At 47.9% G+C, this 17,893-nt stretch overlaps 1 protein-coding gene across 1 annotated transcript; it reads left to right on the top strand.

Annotated features, from left to right (window-relative positions):
- Positions 1-234: 234 nt before the first annotated feature.
- On the top strand, positions 235-4,155 carry LOC123102850 (WD repeat-containing protein 44). The gene is made up of 8 exons (XM_044524283.1): positions 235-1,508; positions 1,622-1,975; positions 2,072-2,159; positions 2,233-2,390; positions 2,912-2,963; positions 3,046-3,128; positions 3,207-3,300; positions 3,439-4,155. Exons 1-8 carry the CDS (start codon positions 300-302, stop codon positions 3,984-3,986), a joined length of 2,586 nt encoding a protein of 861 aa, XP_044380218.1. The 5' UTR covers positions 235-299; the 3' UTR covers positions 3,987-4,155.
- The last annotated feature ends 13,738 nt before the right edge of the window (positions 4,156-17,893 follow it).

Here is a 17,893-nt window from a genome sequence, read left to right as displayed (position 1 = left end):
AAAGAAAGATGTCTTGCTACATCTATAGGTTTGGTTTGGGATCGGAGTAGCACTTTGGATCCTTAACGCTGCTCATTGCCCATGCACGTCGCGACTCTTTCAAACCAAACTCACCTGAAAAGCACTCTCATGGTCTCATTGATACACGTCCGCCTCTCAAATCACCAACCTAAACTTGGCACAAGCAGCGCCACCACCACCCTCTCCGTCCCTTCCATCTCTCTCTCCCTTCTCTCCGCGCGCGCGAACCACGGTGCTATGCCACGCGCATCGGGCACGGCCAAGAACTCGACGTCGAGATGAGGGGCGCCGGCGGCGAAAAGGAGGCATTCTTCCACTGCCTGGACCGCGTGCCGTCTGGCATCCACATCGACACCGACCACCCCTCCGACGACGACGATGACGAGGAAGAGGCCCGTTCCTCCTTCTCCTCCGCCATGGGCGACCACAACTTCCAGAGCTTCCGCCGGCCCCAGTCGGCCATGCTGCTGGAGGACGAGGACCAGGAGCCGGAGCCGGAGATGGAGGACGCGTCCAAGTACGACATGTGGATGTCCGACGAGCCCATGTCCATCCAGGAGCGCCGCCGCCGCCTGCACCAGGGCCTGGGGATGGTCAGCAGCCGGGACCTCGCGCTGCGCCGCCACAGCACCAAGAAGCGCTTCATCGACGTGCCGCGGAGCGTGTCCAGGAGGATGCAGCAGATGCCACCGTCGTTGCCCGTCGCGCCCGCCGCCAACGCCCCGACTCCGAGCGTTGCCGCCGCGGAGACAGCTCGCGCGCCGCCGTCGGGACTGGCCGCGGCGCGCGAGATGCTCAAACAGCCGCCGGCCAAACCCATCACGAGACGCCGGTCGGACGGCTTCCTCGCCGTGCGAGACGGCTCCGGAAGGCCGTCTCTGCGTCGTGCCCGCTCCTTGCTCAGCCCGCACGACCCCTGCAGCAGCTCACTCATCGATAAGTTTAAAGCGACACGTGATATGCCCGCTGGCCAGGTGACCATGCCGGCATCAGCGCCCGCGGGTAAGGGCACCAAAGGCGACGGGGACGACGGCGGCCAGACCAAGAAACAGGACAACATCAAGGAGGGCGCCGTCATGGCTGCGCCCAAGGACCAGAACCAGACCGGCGTGCAGCATGGTCTGGAGGAGATCGAGAAGTTCATCGGCAACACCCCCATCATGAAGCACCTAATGCGGCGCGGCCCGAGCCAGCACCACCAGCCCATGCCGCCGGCTGCAGCCGCGGCACCGCCCAAGGGCGACAAGTCGGCGGCCAAGAAGAAGGGCGGATGGCTCAAGAACATCAAGTCAGTCGCCACCACCATCGGCTTCATCCAAGACAATGGTAAGCCGGTCCCCGCCGGCATGGCCACAGGCGCAGCCCCCAGTACGGGCCCCGCCAGTGCAGCCGTTCCACCTTCCTCCTCCTCGACGTCCACGGAGAAGCTCAAGGTTCAAAACTATGGCAAGTCGAGCAAGGAGCTCACTGGATTGTACATGTCCCAGGTACCCGGCCGGCTGGTACACTGAGAAACTCATGCAAGCAAGCAAGCAAGCAACTCTTAATAGTTAATAATCACGGTGTGGGTGTGGGTGTGGTGTGTATGTGCAAGTAACAGGAGATCCAGGCGCACGAGGGATCCATATGGAGCATCAAGTTCAGCGCGGACGGGCGGCGGCTGGCGAGCGCCGGCGAGGACTGCCTGGTGCGCGTGTGGGAGGTGGTGGAGACCAGCGCGCCGCCGAGCTCCGTGCCGCAGGACGGGTCCCTGCCCCCTCTGCCCGGCGGGCCGGACGGATCGTCGCAGGCGCCGGGGCTGTCCAAGAAGTCGACGACCAAGGGCGGCAAGACCGCGCTCCCGGAGCACCTCGTGGTCCCCGACAAGGTGTTCGCGCTGGCCGAGCAGGCGCTGTGCGTCCTGGAGGGGCACGAGGACGACGTGCTGGACCTCACCTGGTCCAAGTCCGATCAGGTCTTGCCCGTCTCATCATACATACTCCGTACATACATAGTCACGCATGGTATAGTATAAACACTCCTTGACACGTACGGCTTGTCGTCGCCGCAGTTGCTGTCGTCGTCCATGGACAAGACGGTGCGGCTGTGGGACACGGCGAGCAAGGCCTGCCTCAAGAAGTTCTCGCACAGCGACTACGGTCAGTGAGCGTGGTTACGTAGTAGGAGTAGGTTTCTTGTTCATAATAACAGGGAGGGAGCGACGGTGTGCAGTGACGAGCATCCAGTTCAACCCGGTGGATGACCGGTACTTCATCAGCGGCTCGCTGGACGCCAAGGTGCGCCTGTGGAGCATCCCCAACCGGCAGGTCGTCGACTGGACCGACGTCAAAGAGATGGTCACCGCCGCTTCCTATTCCCCCGACGGCCAGGTACGTGTGCCCCGGCGCCGTTGACATTTCGCCATTTCCCCGGGAGTGCGGCGTTGCAGAGGCCGGGCTCCATTGAGCCCGTTTTGCCAAAAAGAATATCAAAATATACTTAAAAGTTTCAAAAAATATTAATTTTTTTATACAAATACATATGCATGTTTGTCAAGTAGGAAAAAGTTTCATCATGTAATTCAGTTATTTGCGTGCTACACAAAAAAGATAAATATCTGACATAAAAACAACAAAGATATAGCCTATATTAATCTATGTATTTATCTTTTTCATATACACTACATGAAAACATATATGTTCATGAAATTTCATACGTGTATAATACAAATACACATGTATGTATAGATTTTTTTTTCAGATTTTTTCAATGTGTGAAAATAGTATTTTCACTGAAAAAAATAAAGAGCTATGTGAAGCTCGGTCTCTGCAATGCTTTTTTCATTTCCCCGGCGCTTATTTATTCATGTTTCTGACACGCCGTCGTTGGTTGTCGACACGAACAACCCAAGAGCGCTATCATCGGCTCGCACCAAGGAAGCTGCCGGTTCTACAAGACAGCAGGTAGTACATTTTGCATCTCGAAATTCAGCAGGTATTGACCGACCACATGTTTGCTCAAGAGAATCTCGTGGCGCGGTTACAGACTGCAAGATCAGCCCGGAGGCACAGATCGACGTCCAGTCCAAGAAGCGCAAGTCGCAGGCCAAGAAGATCACCGGATTCCAGGTTGTATGCACCACAATTCTGATTGATTTCACCATGACTCTTATCTAACGTACGTTGATGCTCCTGGACGTCATCCAGTATGCCCCGGGGAACCCGTCGGAAGTGCTGGTCACCTCCGCCGACTCGCAGATCCGCGTCTTCGACGGCGTCACCATGGTCCAGAAGTTCAGAGGTACTGTACTTCACTTACTAGTACGTACTAATTAACAATGGCCACCAAGCCGACCAACAAATCCTGTTTCGAGGAAGGAATTGAACAAAGGAAAAGAAAAAGAAAACGGAGAAGGAAGATGACAAGTGAACAACGCAGGATTCAAGAACACGAGCAGCCAGATCGCGGCGGCCTACACCTCGGACGGGCGGTACGTGGTGTGCGCGAGCGAGGACTCGCACGTCTACATCTGGAGGACCACCCGGAGCGCGCCCGCCGCGGCGGCCATCGGCATCGGCATGAAGCCCAAGACGTGGTGCACCATCCGCTCCTACGAGAACTTCTACTGCAAGGACATCTCCGCCGCCATCCCGTGGACCCACTCGCCGTCCCTGCCCGGCAGCCCCAAGTCGCACCAGGGCGCCGTGTCGTGCAACGACGACGTGTGCAGCATGGCGAGCCACGCCGCCAAGCCGGACGTGAGCAAGAGCGGCGAGCTGAGCAGCCCCGCCGTGCCGTCGCCGCACTCGGGCCCGCTAGACACGCCGTCGTCGCGGCACGCCAGCAAGACCGGAACCAACGCCCCGGACAGCGGCAACGCGTGGGGCTTGGTGGTGGTCACGGCGACCTTGAGCGGCGAGATAAAGGTGTACCAGAACTTCGGGACGCCCTTCAGGATCAAAGGCCAGGGAAATCTGTTTTACTGATCCGCTCAGCCTAATCCTTGCAAATTTAATTAGCAAATGCTATGCGGACGTAACATGACTTGGTGACTCGTTTTCACGATCTTGTGTGCGACTCGTTTCAGCTAGATTATTAGTGTAAGTGTAACGAGTTTTGGGCATAGGAAGTAGGATGTGTTCCACACTTCTTTTATCTTTTGCAGCTAGATTATATATATATATATATATATATATATATATATATATATATATATATATATATATACACTAATAAAGCACGGAGTGCTTCTGGTCGTACGTCGTTGTCACTTTTGCAAAAAAGTCCCTCTGTTTCCGCGAAATCAACCCGCAGTCCCTATTAAGTGGATCTGGGAAACTATTCGTAAAAAAAAAACTGGCGTCGCAGCGGTGGCCTTGGCTGGCATGGAGGTGAGCTCGCGGGCGTGCTTGCAGTAGGCAAGCCTAGCCCGCAAGTCCTCCCGCTGCTTGGTGAGGGCCTTGGCCTTCCTGCGCGCCTTGTCGGCCTCGGCGCTGGCCTTGGCGGGCCGAGGCGTCGCGGAACGGGCGGCGGATCTCGGCTGCTCCGCCGTGGATCCGGCCGCAGACGGATCGAGACGGGAGAGGCGGCGACCTCCATGGCGGGCTACGGGGCAGAGGAGGCAGGGTCTTGTGGCGGCGCTCGCCTGAGCTCCTGGCGCCGGGAGGATATCGGGAACGGATGAAGGACGGCGAGGGAGGTCGGAGAGGGGCCAGATCCGGCTCGAAGCTCCTGCAGCGGGCATGGTGGTCTTCCTGTTGAAGAAAGTAGAGAGGGTTCAGAGAGAGATAGGGGAGAGATAGAAAGGGAGACAGGAGGCGGGCAACGTCGCAGTGCAGCTGCTGCTCACCTAGGCGACGATGTCGGCAGGGCCACCAGGGCATGAGCGGCGCGGGATCGGCCGGATCCGGAGCACGCATGGGGTGGCGAGTTGACGGCCAGATCAGGTCCATGGCAGGGGAGCTCCAAGGCAGGCGCCCATGGCGTCCTCTGGTCTAGACGGCGATGGTGGTTGTCTGGTGGCAGCGAATGGCGGAGGAAGATAGAGTGAGGAGATGGACCATCCGCGTAAGGTCGGCGACATAAAGAAAAAAGGGGTGTGGTCAACTGGTGGACGGGGTTGGTCGGGACTACACGACCACATCAGAGCGGTCGATGCTGGAGCGACGACGGCCGGGGCCAGCTCCCCTGCAGAGGAGCCCTGGCCGCGAGTAATCGCTGTGGGATTCCCGGCACCGCGGGGATGAGGAGCTGCTGACGACGGGAGGCAACAGCTTTGGCCCGTGCCACAGTGGGGGAAGAGGAGAGGAGCCAAATGTGCAGGCGACGGAGTTGGAGGCCCGATGGCTTTGCAGAGAGATCCAGACGGCAAGGGAGCTCGGGGAAGAAGGGCATGGCGGGCGGCGGGACCACAGCCATGGCCGCAGGCAGACGAGCGGAAGACCGGAGGCTCGCCGGAGAAGGACACGCGCAGCAGGAGGGAGGCGCGAAGGAGGCGTTCATCGCCGGAAGCGGGGCCAGATGCGTCGGACGCACGCCCTCGCGACCCACTGTCAACGCATACACAGCGGCCGTGGAGGCTTGGGTTGATGTAGGAGGACGAGGAGGATCTTGAGAGGAACGGATTCGTTGGTGCGGCTGGAATATTTTTGGCCGTCGTTGCCTGGAGAGAGAGGAGGGGGAGCTGCGGCGCTGTGGTGCGTGAGTTTGCAGGAGGAGGAACAATGGAGACGGAGCGATGACGAGCTTGTGGATAAGATAAGGGACACTGCTCGGTGGGCTGGCTACTGCTTTTTTTTCATCGAACGAAATGTTGTGGCGGCACTGAGTAGAAGCCGCTAGATGTCCCTCTACGTGTTGTGCTAGCAGCCTAGCACCGAGTACAATTCCAAAAAAGTTAGATGAACCGAGCACCTGGCCGCTATTTTGTTTGTACGACCATGGTTTAATACAGTAGTTACAGTAATTAAAATACGTGTGACTAAAATAATAAAAAGAAATATTTTTTAAGAAAACCATATTTGGGCTCTCTTGTGGACTAGCTGACCATCAATAAATTCCTCCACTCTATATGTTACCAGTGTCGTTGGTGTGAGATACAGAGGAGAGAGGGAGGGATGGGCAGTTGAAAGAGTATGATGACAGTGCATCGTGCTCGAACTGTGTGAAGGAGGGACATCGTTCTGTTCGTCCAGCACGTCGGCTATGGAGAGAGAGGGAAGCATGTGGTCATGCCTAGCATGACCATGTCCTTGGTCCTTCCATACCCCACCTTCATGTGGCTACTCTCTGTCGTACCATCTCTTCCCCAGCTCTGCATGCCCCAATACTGGTCCTCCTTGAGACCACGATGATAGTGTCAAGAGAAGTGGCTGCATTGGCGTAGTCGGTGTGCTTCTACTATTGACGACAGAGTGTGAACAAAAGAGCATCAAACATTGTAAACCCTTTATTGTCTAACCGGACATCTTATCTTTTAAGTGGGCAAGCATTAAATATGAATTCACATTAAGATGAAGAAGAATTTAACGGACATGAATATATAGCTCAGTCACCAGCTCACATGATCTCTTCATTGGGCCTTCACCTGGCCCACAGGTGCGTTAAATTAGGCCTTGCTCCAGTCCAATACGACTCGAAGCTAACTCCTTCTGTTTTCTTTTCCTTTTTAAGTCCTCCACGAGAGTCGGATCCAAAAGAGAGGGGAGGGGCTTGATGCTTCGCAGATCGTCGTCTTTGGGCCCGCGGTTGGAGGCCAGTACTCGGCGGCATCATCGATGGCACACATCTCGATCGTCGTCGCGCACGACGTGCTCTGCCCGAAGCTCTGTCCTCCCCTAAGGCGAGCGCGGGGTCGGACCTGCTTGTGCTCACGGTGTGCACAAGGACAGGAGAGATCCTGGCGTTGGTGGCCGAAGCTGTTGAAGAACGACGAAGGAGGCGGGAGGCGCACTGGAGGTCGAGGCGGACGATGACGGGAACGTGACGGGGCTACTTCTCCGACCGAAGTTGGAATCGCCAGGGCGCAACGGAGGCAGAGACAAGCGGGAGGCAGAGCACGCTCCGAACTTGAGACGGAGGCTGTGCGCGCTAGACGACGACCTTCGACGCGTTCCAGCCCGGGGCAGGTACCGCGTCAGAATCATCCAAGGCAGACGCAACTCCTTGAGCGGGTGCCCCTCCTGGCATGGCCCTCCATGGCGCACGGACGGAGGCCTCTGGCCAACAACGATCTCAGGATCGACCGTCGGCGCCAGGGGCGCTCAGTGCTAACCAACTTTCCACAACGAGTGGCAAAGGAGACGACGAAGCGCGCGAGCATGACAGTACAACGTCGTCCCTAAGCAGCGCAACAGCAGACACTCAACCCAGGAACTGCACGATGCATACAAATCAAGACAATAGTTTAAGCTTGTTGGGTTAGTGTACATGCATGATTTGCCTATTATTTTATTTGTACCATCACACCTCCTGTAAATCCTTATTGTTGTTGTATGTATGTCAGCTGCACCTTCATCATCTTCGTACTGGTGATAGAGCAGGGTTTTTTTATTGGCGATGTTGCTGGTGTTGGTAAAGGCCGATTAATCTGAGAAAATTGGCAATATAACCGTATAAGGCAATGTAAGACTTTTGGCAAAATTCCCATCAAGTCTCTGCTCTGCTGAATTTTTAAGAATTCTGCCATCATGTCTTCTTCTTCACTACTTACCTTTAGCTGATTTGCAATTGCAATTTCCAGGTGGGTATCGGTTGATTCTGACCGAAAGTATCATGCTCGAAGAGATGTAGATGGTGTTGGTGCAAAAGCGTACAAGGTATGAAATCTATTAAAAGTGAATGATATTTTAACCTCAAGCCAATGCCATCTGTATTACACCAACTGTATAAGACCCCGTGACTCCACATGATAGCGTCTTTAACTGTATGCATGTGGATTTTACAACACAACATTTATCTAGAAAGAGTGCTAACACTCAAACATATAAATGATTTTAATTACCGCCAATGTCGATATGGTCGCATTATTTATTGCAATGAAATTGGATCTGCTATTGTAGATTCGACTTGAGTCTCGACATATGTAGTCATGTAATTGATTTGCCTCTCCGTAGGGTTTTTAGGTTTTTGAGTTTCTCCTCTGTTGCCACAAAATACATAATTTTTCAGCAAATCAATGTATAGCAACCGTGTATGCTTCAATCCTATTTTTTCTTTGAATTTGTAGAGTATGTTACTTATGTTTTTATCGTTTGGGTAAATGACAACACCAACATTAACCTATTTTTTTACCACGGGGAGGAGGGCAAGCGGCAACACATGTGAGGTAACATGTTGAATGGAGGACATGTGCCTATGTGCGTGCGCCCGGGGCGGGTAGATGGAGTGTTCGAGTCGTGTGATGTTTTCTTTTTGGGAGAGAGTCTTGCGTCATACTTACGCGGTTAGGAGCGTGTGATGTTTTTTCTTGTTGCAACACACATGCATGTTTCATATAGTTATTATGTTCTCGTCAATGGCTTGATTTGAAGACCACAGTTTTGTTACCCGTTGCAACGCACGGGCCCTTTTGCTAGTATATATATATATATATATATATATATATATATATATATATATATATATATATATATATTTATTTATATATTATTTAATAAATAAAGCAGCTATCGTTTCTGGTCGTCCGTCATTAAAATTACTCTCTAAGTTGGTAAAAATTACCCACCAATGCCACCCATAAGTGGGAAAACGATTCAAGTTTTCGGACAAAAATTACCGCCTCCTTCGTCGTCATATAGCGGAGCGACAATATTTTATCACAGAATGATGACCAGCAAAGTGGTTGGCTGATCTTCCTGGTAGCGGGGCGACCGGTGTTCGGATCCCAGCTTGTTCAATATTTATCTTTCTTTTCTCACGCATGGCCTATCCATGTATGCGTTCATGGGCCGGCCCATGTGCAGGGCTTTACTCCCCTGTTTTTTTTATTTTGCTTTTTTGTCTTTTCTTTTCTCATTTTGTTTTCTTTTTTATTTCCTTTTTAAATTAATTCTGAATTTTAATATTCTGGAAGTTGCGAGTTTTCAAAAAAAATGTTTGAGAAATCATAAAAATATATGTGAATTCAAAAATGTTTAGAAAATCATAAAAAGTTTGCATATTCAAAAAATGTTGGTGTTTTTGCAAAACTGTTCACAAAATTATAAAAAATCACAATTTGAAAAAAATGGACGGGAAATAAAAGCATGTTCATGATTTGAAAAAATGATCGTGTATTCAAAATATATTCGGGAATCTGAAAAAAATGTCCATTCACAAAAATAAAAATAAAAAATTGTTTTTTAAAATTTGTTGCCCAAATTTTTTAAGAAAGTTCGCCGATTCAACAATTTTTATCTTTCTTTTCTCACACATGGCCTATCCATGTATGCGTTCATGGGCCGGCCCATGTGCAGGGCTTTACTCCCCTGTTTTTTTTATTTTGCTTTTTTGTCTTTTCTTTTCTCATTTTGTTTTCTTTTTTATTTCCTTTTTAAATTAATTCGGGATTTAAATATTCTAGAAGTTGCGAGTTTTCAAAAAAAATGTTTGAGAAATCATAAAAATATATGTGAATTCAAAAATGTTTAGAAAATCATAAAAAGTTTGCATATTCAAAAAATGTTGGTGTTTTTGCAAAACTGTTCACAAAATTATAAAAAATCACAATTTGAAAAAAATGGACGGGAAATAAAAGCATGTTCATGATTTGAAAAAATGATCGTGTATTCAAAATATATTCGGGAATCTGAAAAAAATGTCCATTCACAAAAATAAAAATAAAAAATTGTTTTTTAAAATTTGTTGCCCAAATTTTTTAAGAAAGTTCGCCGATTCAAAAAATGTTTATTGAGTCAAAAATGTTAATGAATTCGAAACCGGTTCATACATCTAAAAAAATTGTAAACAAAACTAATGTTCATGATTTTTTTTGAGAAAATCAAAAATTTCAAAACAAAATTGTCGATTTGAAAAATTGTTCACTGATTCAAAAGTATTTTATGTTTAGGATTTGATTAGTTCTTTGAAAGTCTTTATATATCTTGGCGTTGAGAGTAGTTCGTGGTCAATGAGATTTGTTTTTTAAGTTTTAAACCTTCCCTTGCGCAAGGTAATGATAAGTGTGGCATGCACTGGCAAATTCATAGCCTTGGGATTTACCGCGGAATGCATTGTGATCACGTGGACATCGCGACCATCATCGCTAGGGTGAGAAAAATAAATAAATGGCAACATGATAAGCCACTATGTTAAAATAGAGTATGCTCATACATCGGGATATTGAGTCATACTTATTTGGTGAGCCATAAATTTTTGTCTCCCATTACAACGCATGGGTATATTTACTAGTATTTTTTAAAAAAGGCTATGCTATTTGTACGTCCGGATTCTACGAAAACTTTACGACTCGGTTCAATCCAATGACAATGACGGTTAGCTACAACGGTGGGGTGGTTGGGGTTGCCGGACCACGCGAGCTTTAGGTTCTAGGTTTCTACTCCCTCCGTTCAGAATTACTTGTCGCAGAAATGGATGTATCTAAATACATCCATTTCTGCGACAAGTAATTCCGAACGGAGGGAGTAGTAGCTTAGGTTTTTGGATCCTTCAACATCTTGCCTTCAGCGATGATGATAATAATGTTGAATAAAGAATGACCTTGATAATGACTGAACTTTCGATCTGGAAAAGCGCGAGACTGAACGCTTCATTCGTTCAAGGAGGGAGGTTCTCCCGAACCAAAACGTTCGATCAACGACCCCTTCCAGCCCGAACGACGCTCACCAGCACCAATAGAAAAGGCCCGACGGCCCATTTTGCCAGGCCCCCTTCCCATATATTAAAAAAGTATAAAAACAGAAAAATGTCCAAAACAACAACCAAACAATATAGAAACGAAAGATGGAAAAAGAACTAGTTGCCATCAAAACAAAAAAGTCCAGTATAAAATTGCCATGGTTGTTGACCCATTTTTTCGAGAGTACGCAAATTACGTACCATAGCTTTATAGAAGAAGAGAATTGCAAGTACAAAATGACTACCACTCACTGCGAACAACGAGCGTAGCACCCACTCCACAACCGGCTAGTCCAAGGAAAACCATCAACGACAACACAACTACGACGCAAAAGTCCCTACCCTAATTCGAAAACCTCATCGCGTCTCGACCGACGTCAGTCACCTCCGAAGAACAGCAGCTCTCGCCAAGCTTCCCTCGTCAACGCACCATCCCCCCTTGATGCCTAAAGGAGGTGGCAAGAGGATGGCAGGACTCAATCCGACCTGAGAAAGGCACCGTCTTGGATTCACCACCGACGATCGTACATTGCGCCGGAGAAGAACGAACTAGGGTAGCGGCAAACACCGGTGGAGCGCAACATAGGACCTCCAAACCATGTCTCCTGGCACAATGCTCCCAACAGAGAGGCGACATCGAAGACGCCGCCATCGTGCCGATCCCACACCGAATCAAGGCTTTCGCCCGGAGACAACGACCAACACCAAGAAGACAAGGAAAATGGCGACACACTCGGCGACGCCTCCAGGGAGGGGAACGACACCCACAGGTGCCATCGCCGCCGGCCCGGCCAGAACCGGACAGGATTTTCATCCGTAATGTCACTCATCGCCACACCTCAAGGTTTGGGGAGGCACTGTCCATGAATCCTCGCATCGCCATCACCGCAGCAAACTGCCAACGAAGCTGCACAGTCGTGATCCTCCAACACCAGCACCGCCGAGAGAACACGCCACCAACAATCCAGATGAGGAGCCGTCGCATCCTACCACGCCGTGCAAGGACCTACTCCACCACGTCGGCCTTCACCCGCACCAGGGACTGCCAGGCGATGGAGACAGCACCAAAGACCCAGATCGAATCTGAGACGATTCAGATCCGTCCCGCACCTCCATCCACAATCCAGCGCCCGCGCCTCCGAGAGCACCACCGCAAGCCCCTCACGAGGAGGCAGCCAGCCGCCCGCAGGATCTCCTTCCTGGCTGGGCCTCCTCAGCGCTGCCGCCTCCATGGCTGAGCTCGCGCCGCCGCCACCATCAGCGCCCGCGCACCACCAACCTCCACCACTCTGCAGTAGCTCTCCTGGATCCGCCTCTCCATCGCGCTCTCCGCCGTGCGCCGACGACCATCGTCGCGAATCGGGCCGCCGGCCACCCCACCACCATGGCCGTCCCGGAGACGTCCCGCTCCGCGTGAAGGGGATCCGTCGGGGGAGGGGGGGGGTGCCGCCAGCACCCGCCGCCTTCGGCAGCCGGGCGCGGCCGGCACCGCCGGCGGCAGCGGCCGGAGGAGGCGATCTGAGGGCTTGGCTGTTCTAGGGTTGGGGGAGCCTCCAGAGCCGCACACGCGTGTGACCCGGGAGGCGAGGGGAAAGTTGTTGTTGACCCATTTTCAAATTGACCATAAAATGGACAGAAAAAATACCTTGAGTTGTTGATCCACTTTTTGGCCCCCGTCGTCCTCGGTAACCAAAATGAAAAATGTTATGGATTTTCAATGTGACCTTAAATAAATTTGGCATGTCATCATAAATGAATTTGCCATGTTATGAAGAAAAAACTGTAGAAAAAGGAAAATGTTACAAATGTGCCATGCGACAATAATAGAATTTGCAGTGTGAACAAAATGAATTTGCCATGTGAAAATAATAGAATTTTCTTTAGAAGCAAAAAAATGCCGTTGTTCAATTTTTTTCCAAAGGTACAAAAAGAAAAAAGTCATGGCAATCACATCTGTACATAGTCGCAAATATTATGTGCATGATGGCAACAAAAAATGTGTATTCATGAAGAAAAATGTTCTTGGCAATTTTGCATTTATACCATGATGACAAGAAATATGGAATGAAAATTTATATGCTATCTTTTCTATGTAAATCAAGAGACAAAAATGTGGATTAAAAAGTTGCCGTGCATGTAAAGTATTGTTGCCATGGAAAAATAAAAGTAAAACTTCCCATGCTCCCTAGAAGTAATTTTTTCATGAGTGACAAAGAGTAAAAATTGCCATGTATGTTAAATAAAAATTGCCATGGCAACAAAAGGTTAATTTTTCCATGCCAACAAAAGGTTAATTTTGCCATGCCAAATAAAGGTTCATTGTGCCATGGTAATTTTTTCCATGTATGTTAAAGTAAACTTGCCATGTATTTAAAAGTAAAGTAAAATTTTGACATGATAAAATAGAGTAAAATTTGCCATTTTTGTAATAGTAAATTTACCAACTATTTAAAGGTAAAATTTCCATGGCAAAAATAAAGGAAAAAGTTGACATGGAAAAATAGAGTAAAATTTGCCATGTACTCCCCCCGTCCCAAAATAAGTGACTCAACTTTATACTAACATTGTACTAAAGTTAGTGCGAAGTCGAGTCACTTAATTTGGGACGGAGGGAGTATGTAATAGTAAATTTGCCAAGCAGTTAAAAGTAAATTTGCCATGGCAATGAAGGTAAAAAATTGCAATGGAGAACTAAAGTAAAAGTTGACATGGCAATGTAGAAAGTTTCATTTGCCATGCACCATGAATTGTCCTTTAGTTTTCTATGGTCGAAAAAGTGCTTAAAATTTTCCATGGCCAATTTATAAAATTTGCCATCCTCGGCAAACTAAATTTGCCATGGTCGATTACTAAAACTTGCCATGGTCCAAAAAGTGCTTAAAATTTTCCATGGCCAATTTATAAAATTTGCCATCGTTAGTAAACTAAATTTACCATGGTCAATTACTAAAACTTGCCATGGTCGAAAAGTACATAAAATTTGCCATGGTTGATTACTAAAACTTGCCATGGTCAAAAAGTACTTAAAACTTGGCATGGTCGATTACTAAAATTTGCCATGGTCGAAAAAGTGCGATGGTCAATAAACTAAAATTGTCATGCTCAAATACTAGAATTTGCCATGGCTGAAAAAGTGCTTAGAATTTGCCATTGTAAATAAACTAAATTTGCCATGGTCAATTACTAAAATTTGCCATGGTCAAAGAAGTACTTAAAATTGGCAATTTCCTAAATATTGCTAGGGTAGAAAAACTAAACAAATTGCAATGAACATTTTTGCGTGGCAAAAAAGGATTTTATGGTACCATATCATTTTGGCAACAATTTTATTTTGCACATGGAAAAAAACTAGAGAACACAAAATTTTAGTCCATCCAAATTTTATTTTACACCTAAAAATTGCCATGAGATGAGTCCATCCATTTTACACAAAATTGCCATGGAAAATATAAATTTGCATTGGTGGTATGTGTGAACTTGCCATGGCAACATGTTGAAAAGTTAGAACACAAAACTTAATTTGACACGGCGACAAAAAGTTGGCTTGGAAAGGAAACATGTTACATTATTTTTGCCATGATTAAGAAATAGTGTGACTTGCCATAAGAACAAAAAATGTTAAGTTCCAAAATAAATATATAAAGGATTTGTCATGGAAAATATTGAGACATGGCAAATTTTTAGAGATGAAAAATGTTGAGACATGGAATCTGTTCAAAAAATGACAAAAAATAACTAAAAATGTTTATTCCCTAAAATGAATGGAAAATTTGCCATGAAAAATTCTAGACAGCCCCTAAAATTGTCATGTGATCGGTCCATTCATTTTACACAAATTGCCATGTGCTATATATGAAAAATTCCTAAATTTGCCATGTAACTATTGCCAAACTTTTTTCTAACCCCCCCTAAGGCCTTGTTCATTTACTCCCTCCCCCCCGAGGTTTGCGGCCCAACCCCCGTGGATCCATGGGGATCGCCCCCGCCTGGGTGTGACCCCGGCCCATCTGTTAATGCATATTCGGTTAAGCCTGGAGTGGGTTCGTTCCCCGACTGAAACCTCTCCGGTCTTCGCGAACGCACGGGGAAAATCATCATCTCCCCACCCGCAGAAAGAAACTCCGAGCGACCTGAGGGGAACTCTCGCTTGCGGCGCAGCCCAAAGCGAACTCGTTCTGTGCCTGCTCAGGGGATAACCGAACATGATCTGTTGAGGGACGAATTTAGGAGATATGAGGCTTAATCCGTGCAGGGATTGGGTGACGGTGTAGGGATAACCCGATCCCTGGGTGGATTGGATCTGCTAGGGGGTTGGTCCTCTGCCTACTGAACAAGGCCTAAAGGATTTGTTATGAGCTAACTTGGGGATTTACCATGGGAAAAAGAAATTGCCATGGGAAAAAAGAGTAGTCGTGCTATGAGCTAACTTGAGTATTTGCCATGGGTTGTATTCCCCTCATGGTAAAAAATAGAAAGTTGCCATGACAAAATCATGAAAAATGTTACGCGGACGTAACAGGACTTGGCGACTCGTTTTCACAATCTTGTGTGCGACTAGTTTCAGCTAGATTATTAGTGCAAGTGTAACAATTTTGGGCATAGAAAGTAGGATGATTTGCACAGATTTTACAAAAAAAACTTACCCAGTTCAATCCAACAACGGTAAGCTTACATAGAGTTTTAGTAAAAATCTTACATAAACAAATATGAGTTTTAGTAGCAGGATATCTTGGGTCACCTTAACCCGAGAGTCCGAACCAAGGGTTGTGGGCGCGGGAAGGAGGCACAGAGGAAGTAGTAAATCTAAAATTGAAGGGTTATGGGGCGAGAGGGGAGGCATAAAGAAAGTAGTAAATTTCTTCATGGGTATAGAAAATCAATTGTTAGTGCTCTACTCTTCTACTTCCTCCGTTCCTAAATATAAGTCTTTAAAGATTCCTTAAAAAATTATTTTTAAAGATTTCAATATGGACTACATACATATGTATATAGACGTATTTTAGAGTGTAGATTCACTCATTTTGCTTCGTATATAGTCTATATTGCGATCTCTAAAAATACTTATATTTAGGAACGGAGGGAGTATATAAGGATGAAGGAAATATGCCCTAGAGGCAATAATAAAGTTATTATTTATTTCCTTATATCATGATAAATGTTTATTATTCATGCTAGAATTGTATTAACTAGAAACTTAATACATGTGTGAATACATAGACAAATAGAGTGTCACTAGTATGCCTCTACTTGACTAGCTCGTTGAATCAAAGATGGTTAAGTTTCCTAGCCTCAGACATGAGTTGTCATTTGATTAACGGGATCACATCATTAGAGAATGATGTGATTGACTTGACCCATTCTGTTAGCTTAGCACAATGATCGTTTAGTTTGTTGCTACTGCTTTCTTCATGACTTATACATGTTCCTCTGACTATGAGATTATGCAACTCCCGAGTACCGGAGGAACACTTTGTGTGCTACCAAACGTCACAACGTAACTGGGTGATTATAAAGGTGCTCTACAGGTGTCTCCGATGGTACTTGTTGAGTTGGCATAGATCGAGATTAGGATTTGTCACTCCGATTGTTGGAGAGGTATCTCTGGGCCCTCTCGGTAATGCACATCACTATAAGCCTTGCAAGCAATGTGACTAATGAGTTAGTTACGGTATGATGTATTACGGAACGAGTAAAGAGACTTTTCGGTAATGAGATTGAACTAGGTATTGAGATACCGACGATCGAATCTTAGGCAAGTAACATACCGATGACAAAGGGAACAACGTATGCTGTTATGTGGTTTGACCGATAAAGATCTTCGTAGAATATGTAGGAACCAATATGAGTATCTAGGTTCTGCTATTGGTTATTGACCGGAGACGAGTCTCGGTCATGTCTACATAGTTCTCGAACCCGTAAGGTCCGCACGCTTAAAGTTCGGTGACGATCGATAATATGTGTTTATGTGTTTTGATGTACCGAAGGTAGTTCGGAGTCCTAGATATGATCACGGACATGACGAGGAGTCTCGAAATGGTCGAGACATAAAGATTGATATATTGGAAGCCTATATTTGGACATCGGAATGGTTCCGGGTGAAATCGAGATTTTTACCAGAGTGCCGGGGGGGGGGGGGGGGTTACCGGAACCCCCGGGGGTTAATGGGCCTTGTTGTTCCCTAGTGGAGAGAGACGGGACGGCCAGGGCAGGGCCGCGTGCCCACCCTTGAGTCCGAATAGGACAAGGAAGGGGGGGGGCGCCCCCCTTGCCTTTCCCCTCTCCACTCCTTCCTTCCCCCTCCTAGTGGGACTAGGAAAGGGGAGTCCTACTCCCACTAGGAGGAGGACTCCTCCTCCTATCGCGCCCTGCTAGAGCTGGCCGCCCCCTTGCTCGTTTATATACGGGGGCAGGGGGCACCCCAAGACACAGAAGTTGATCAGTTGATGTTTTAGCCGTGTGCAGTGCCCCCTCCACCATAATCCACCTCGATCATATCGTAGCGGTGTTTAGGCGAAGCCCTGCATCGGTAGCATCATCATCACTGTCATTACGCCATCGTGCTGATGGAACTCTCTCTCGAAGCTCTGCTGGATCGGAGTTCGTGGGCCGTCACCGAGCTGAACGTGTGCTGAAGTCGGAGGTGCCGTACGTTCGGTACTTGGACCGGTCGGATCGTGAAGACGTACGACTACATCAACCGCGTTCTCATAATGCTTCCGCTTACAGTCTACGAGGGTACGTGGATGAAACTCTTCCCTCTCATTGCTATGCATCACCATGATCTTGCGTGTGCGTAGGAACTTTTTTGAAATTAGTACGTTCCCCAACAGTGGCATCAGAGCCAGGTTTATGCGTAGGTGTTATATGCACGAGTAGAACACAAAGGAGTTGTGGGCGTGGATATATACATATTGCTTGCCATCACTAGTTGATTCTTGATTCGGCGGCATTGTTGGATGAAGCGGCCCAGACCGACATTACGTGTACGCTTACACGAGACTGGTTCTACCGACGTGCTTCGCACACAGGTGGCTAGTGGGTGTCTGTTTCTCCAGCT

Source organism: Triticum aestivum, chromosome 5A, assembly GCF_018294505.1.
Source record: "Triticum aestivum cultivar Chinese Spring chromosome 5A, IWGSC CS RefSeq v2.1, whole genome shotgun sequence".
NCBI lineage: Eukaryota > Viridiplantae > Streptophyta > Magnoliopsida > Poales > Poaceae > Triticum > Triticum aestivum.
Note: the sequence above shows the minus strand (reverse complement) of the source record. Positions and strands in the feature narration are given on the sequence as shown.

What these genes read in the sequence shown, in the direction of transcription:
- LOC123102850 (XM_044524283.1), top strand. Translation starts at nt 300, where the DNA reads ATGAGGGGCGCCGGCGGCGAAAAGGAGGCATTCTTCCACTGCCTGGAC. An exon ending in CCTGGTCCAAGTCCGATCAG is followed by an intron (nt 1,976 to 2,071) that starts GTCTTGCCCGTC and finishes TCGTCGCCGCAG; the next exon opens with TTGCTGTCGTCGTCCATGGA. An exon ending in CCTATTCCCCCGACGGCCAG is followed by an intron (nt 2,391 to 2,911) that starts GTACGTGTGCCC and finishes GAACAACCCAAG; the next exon opens with AGCGCTATCATCGGCTCGCA.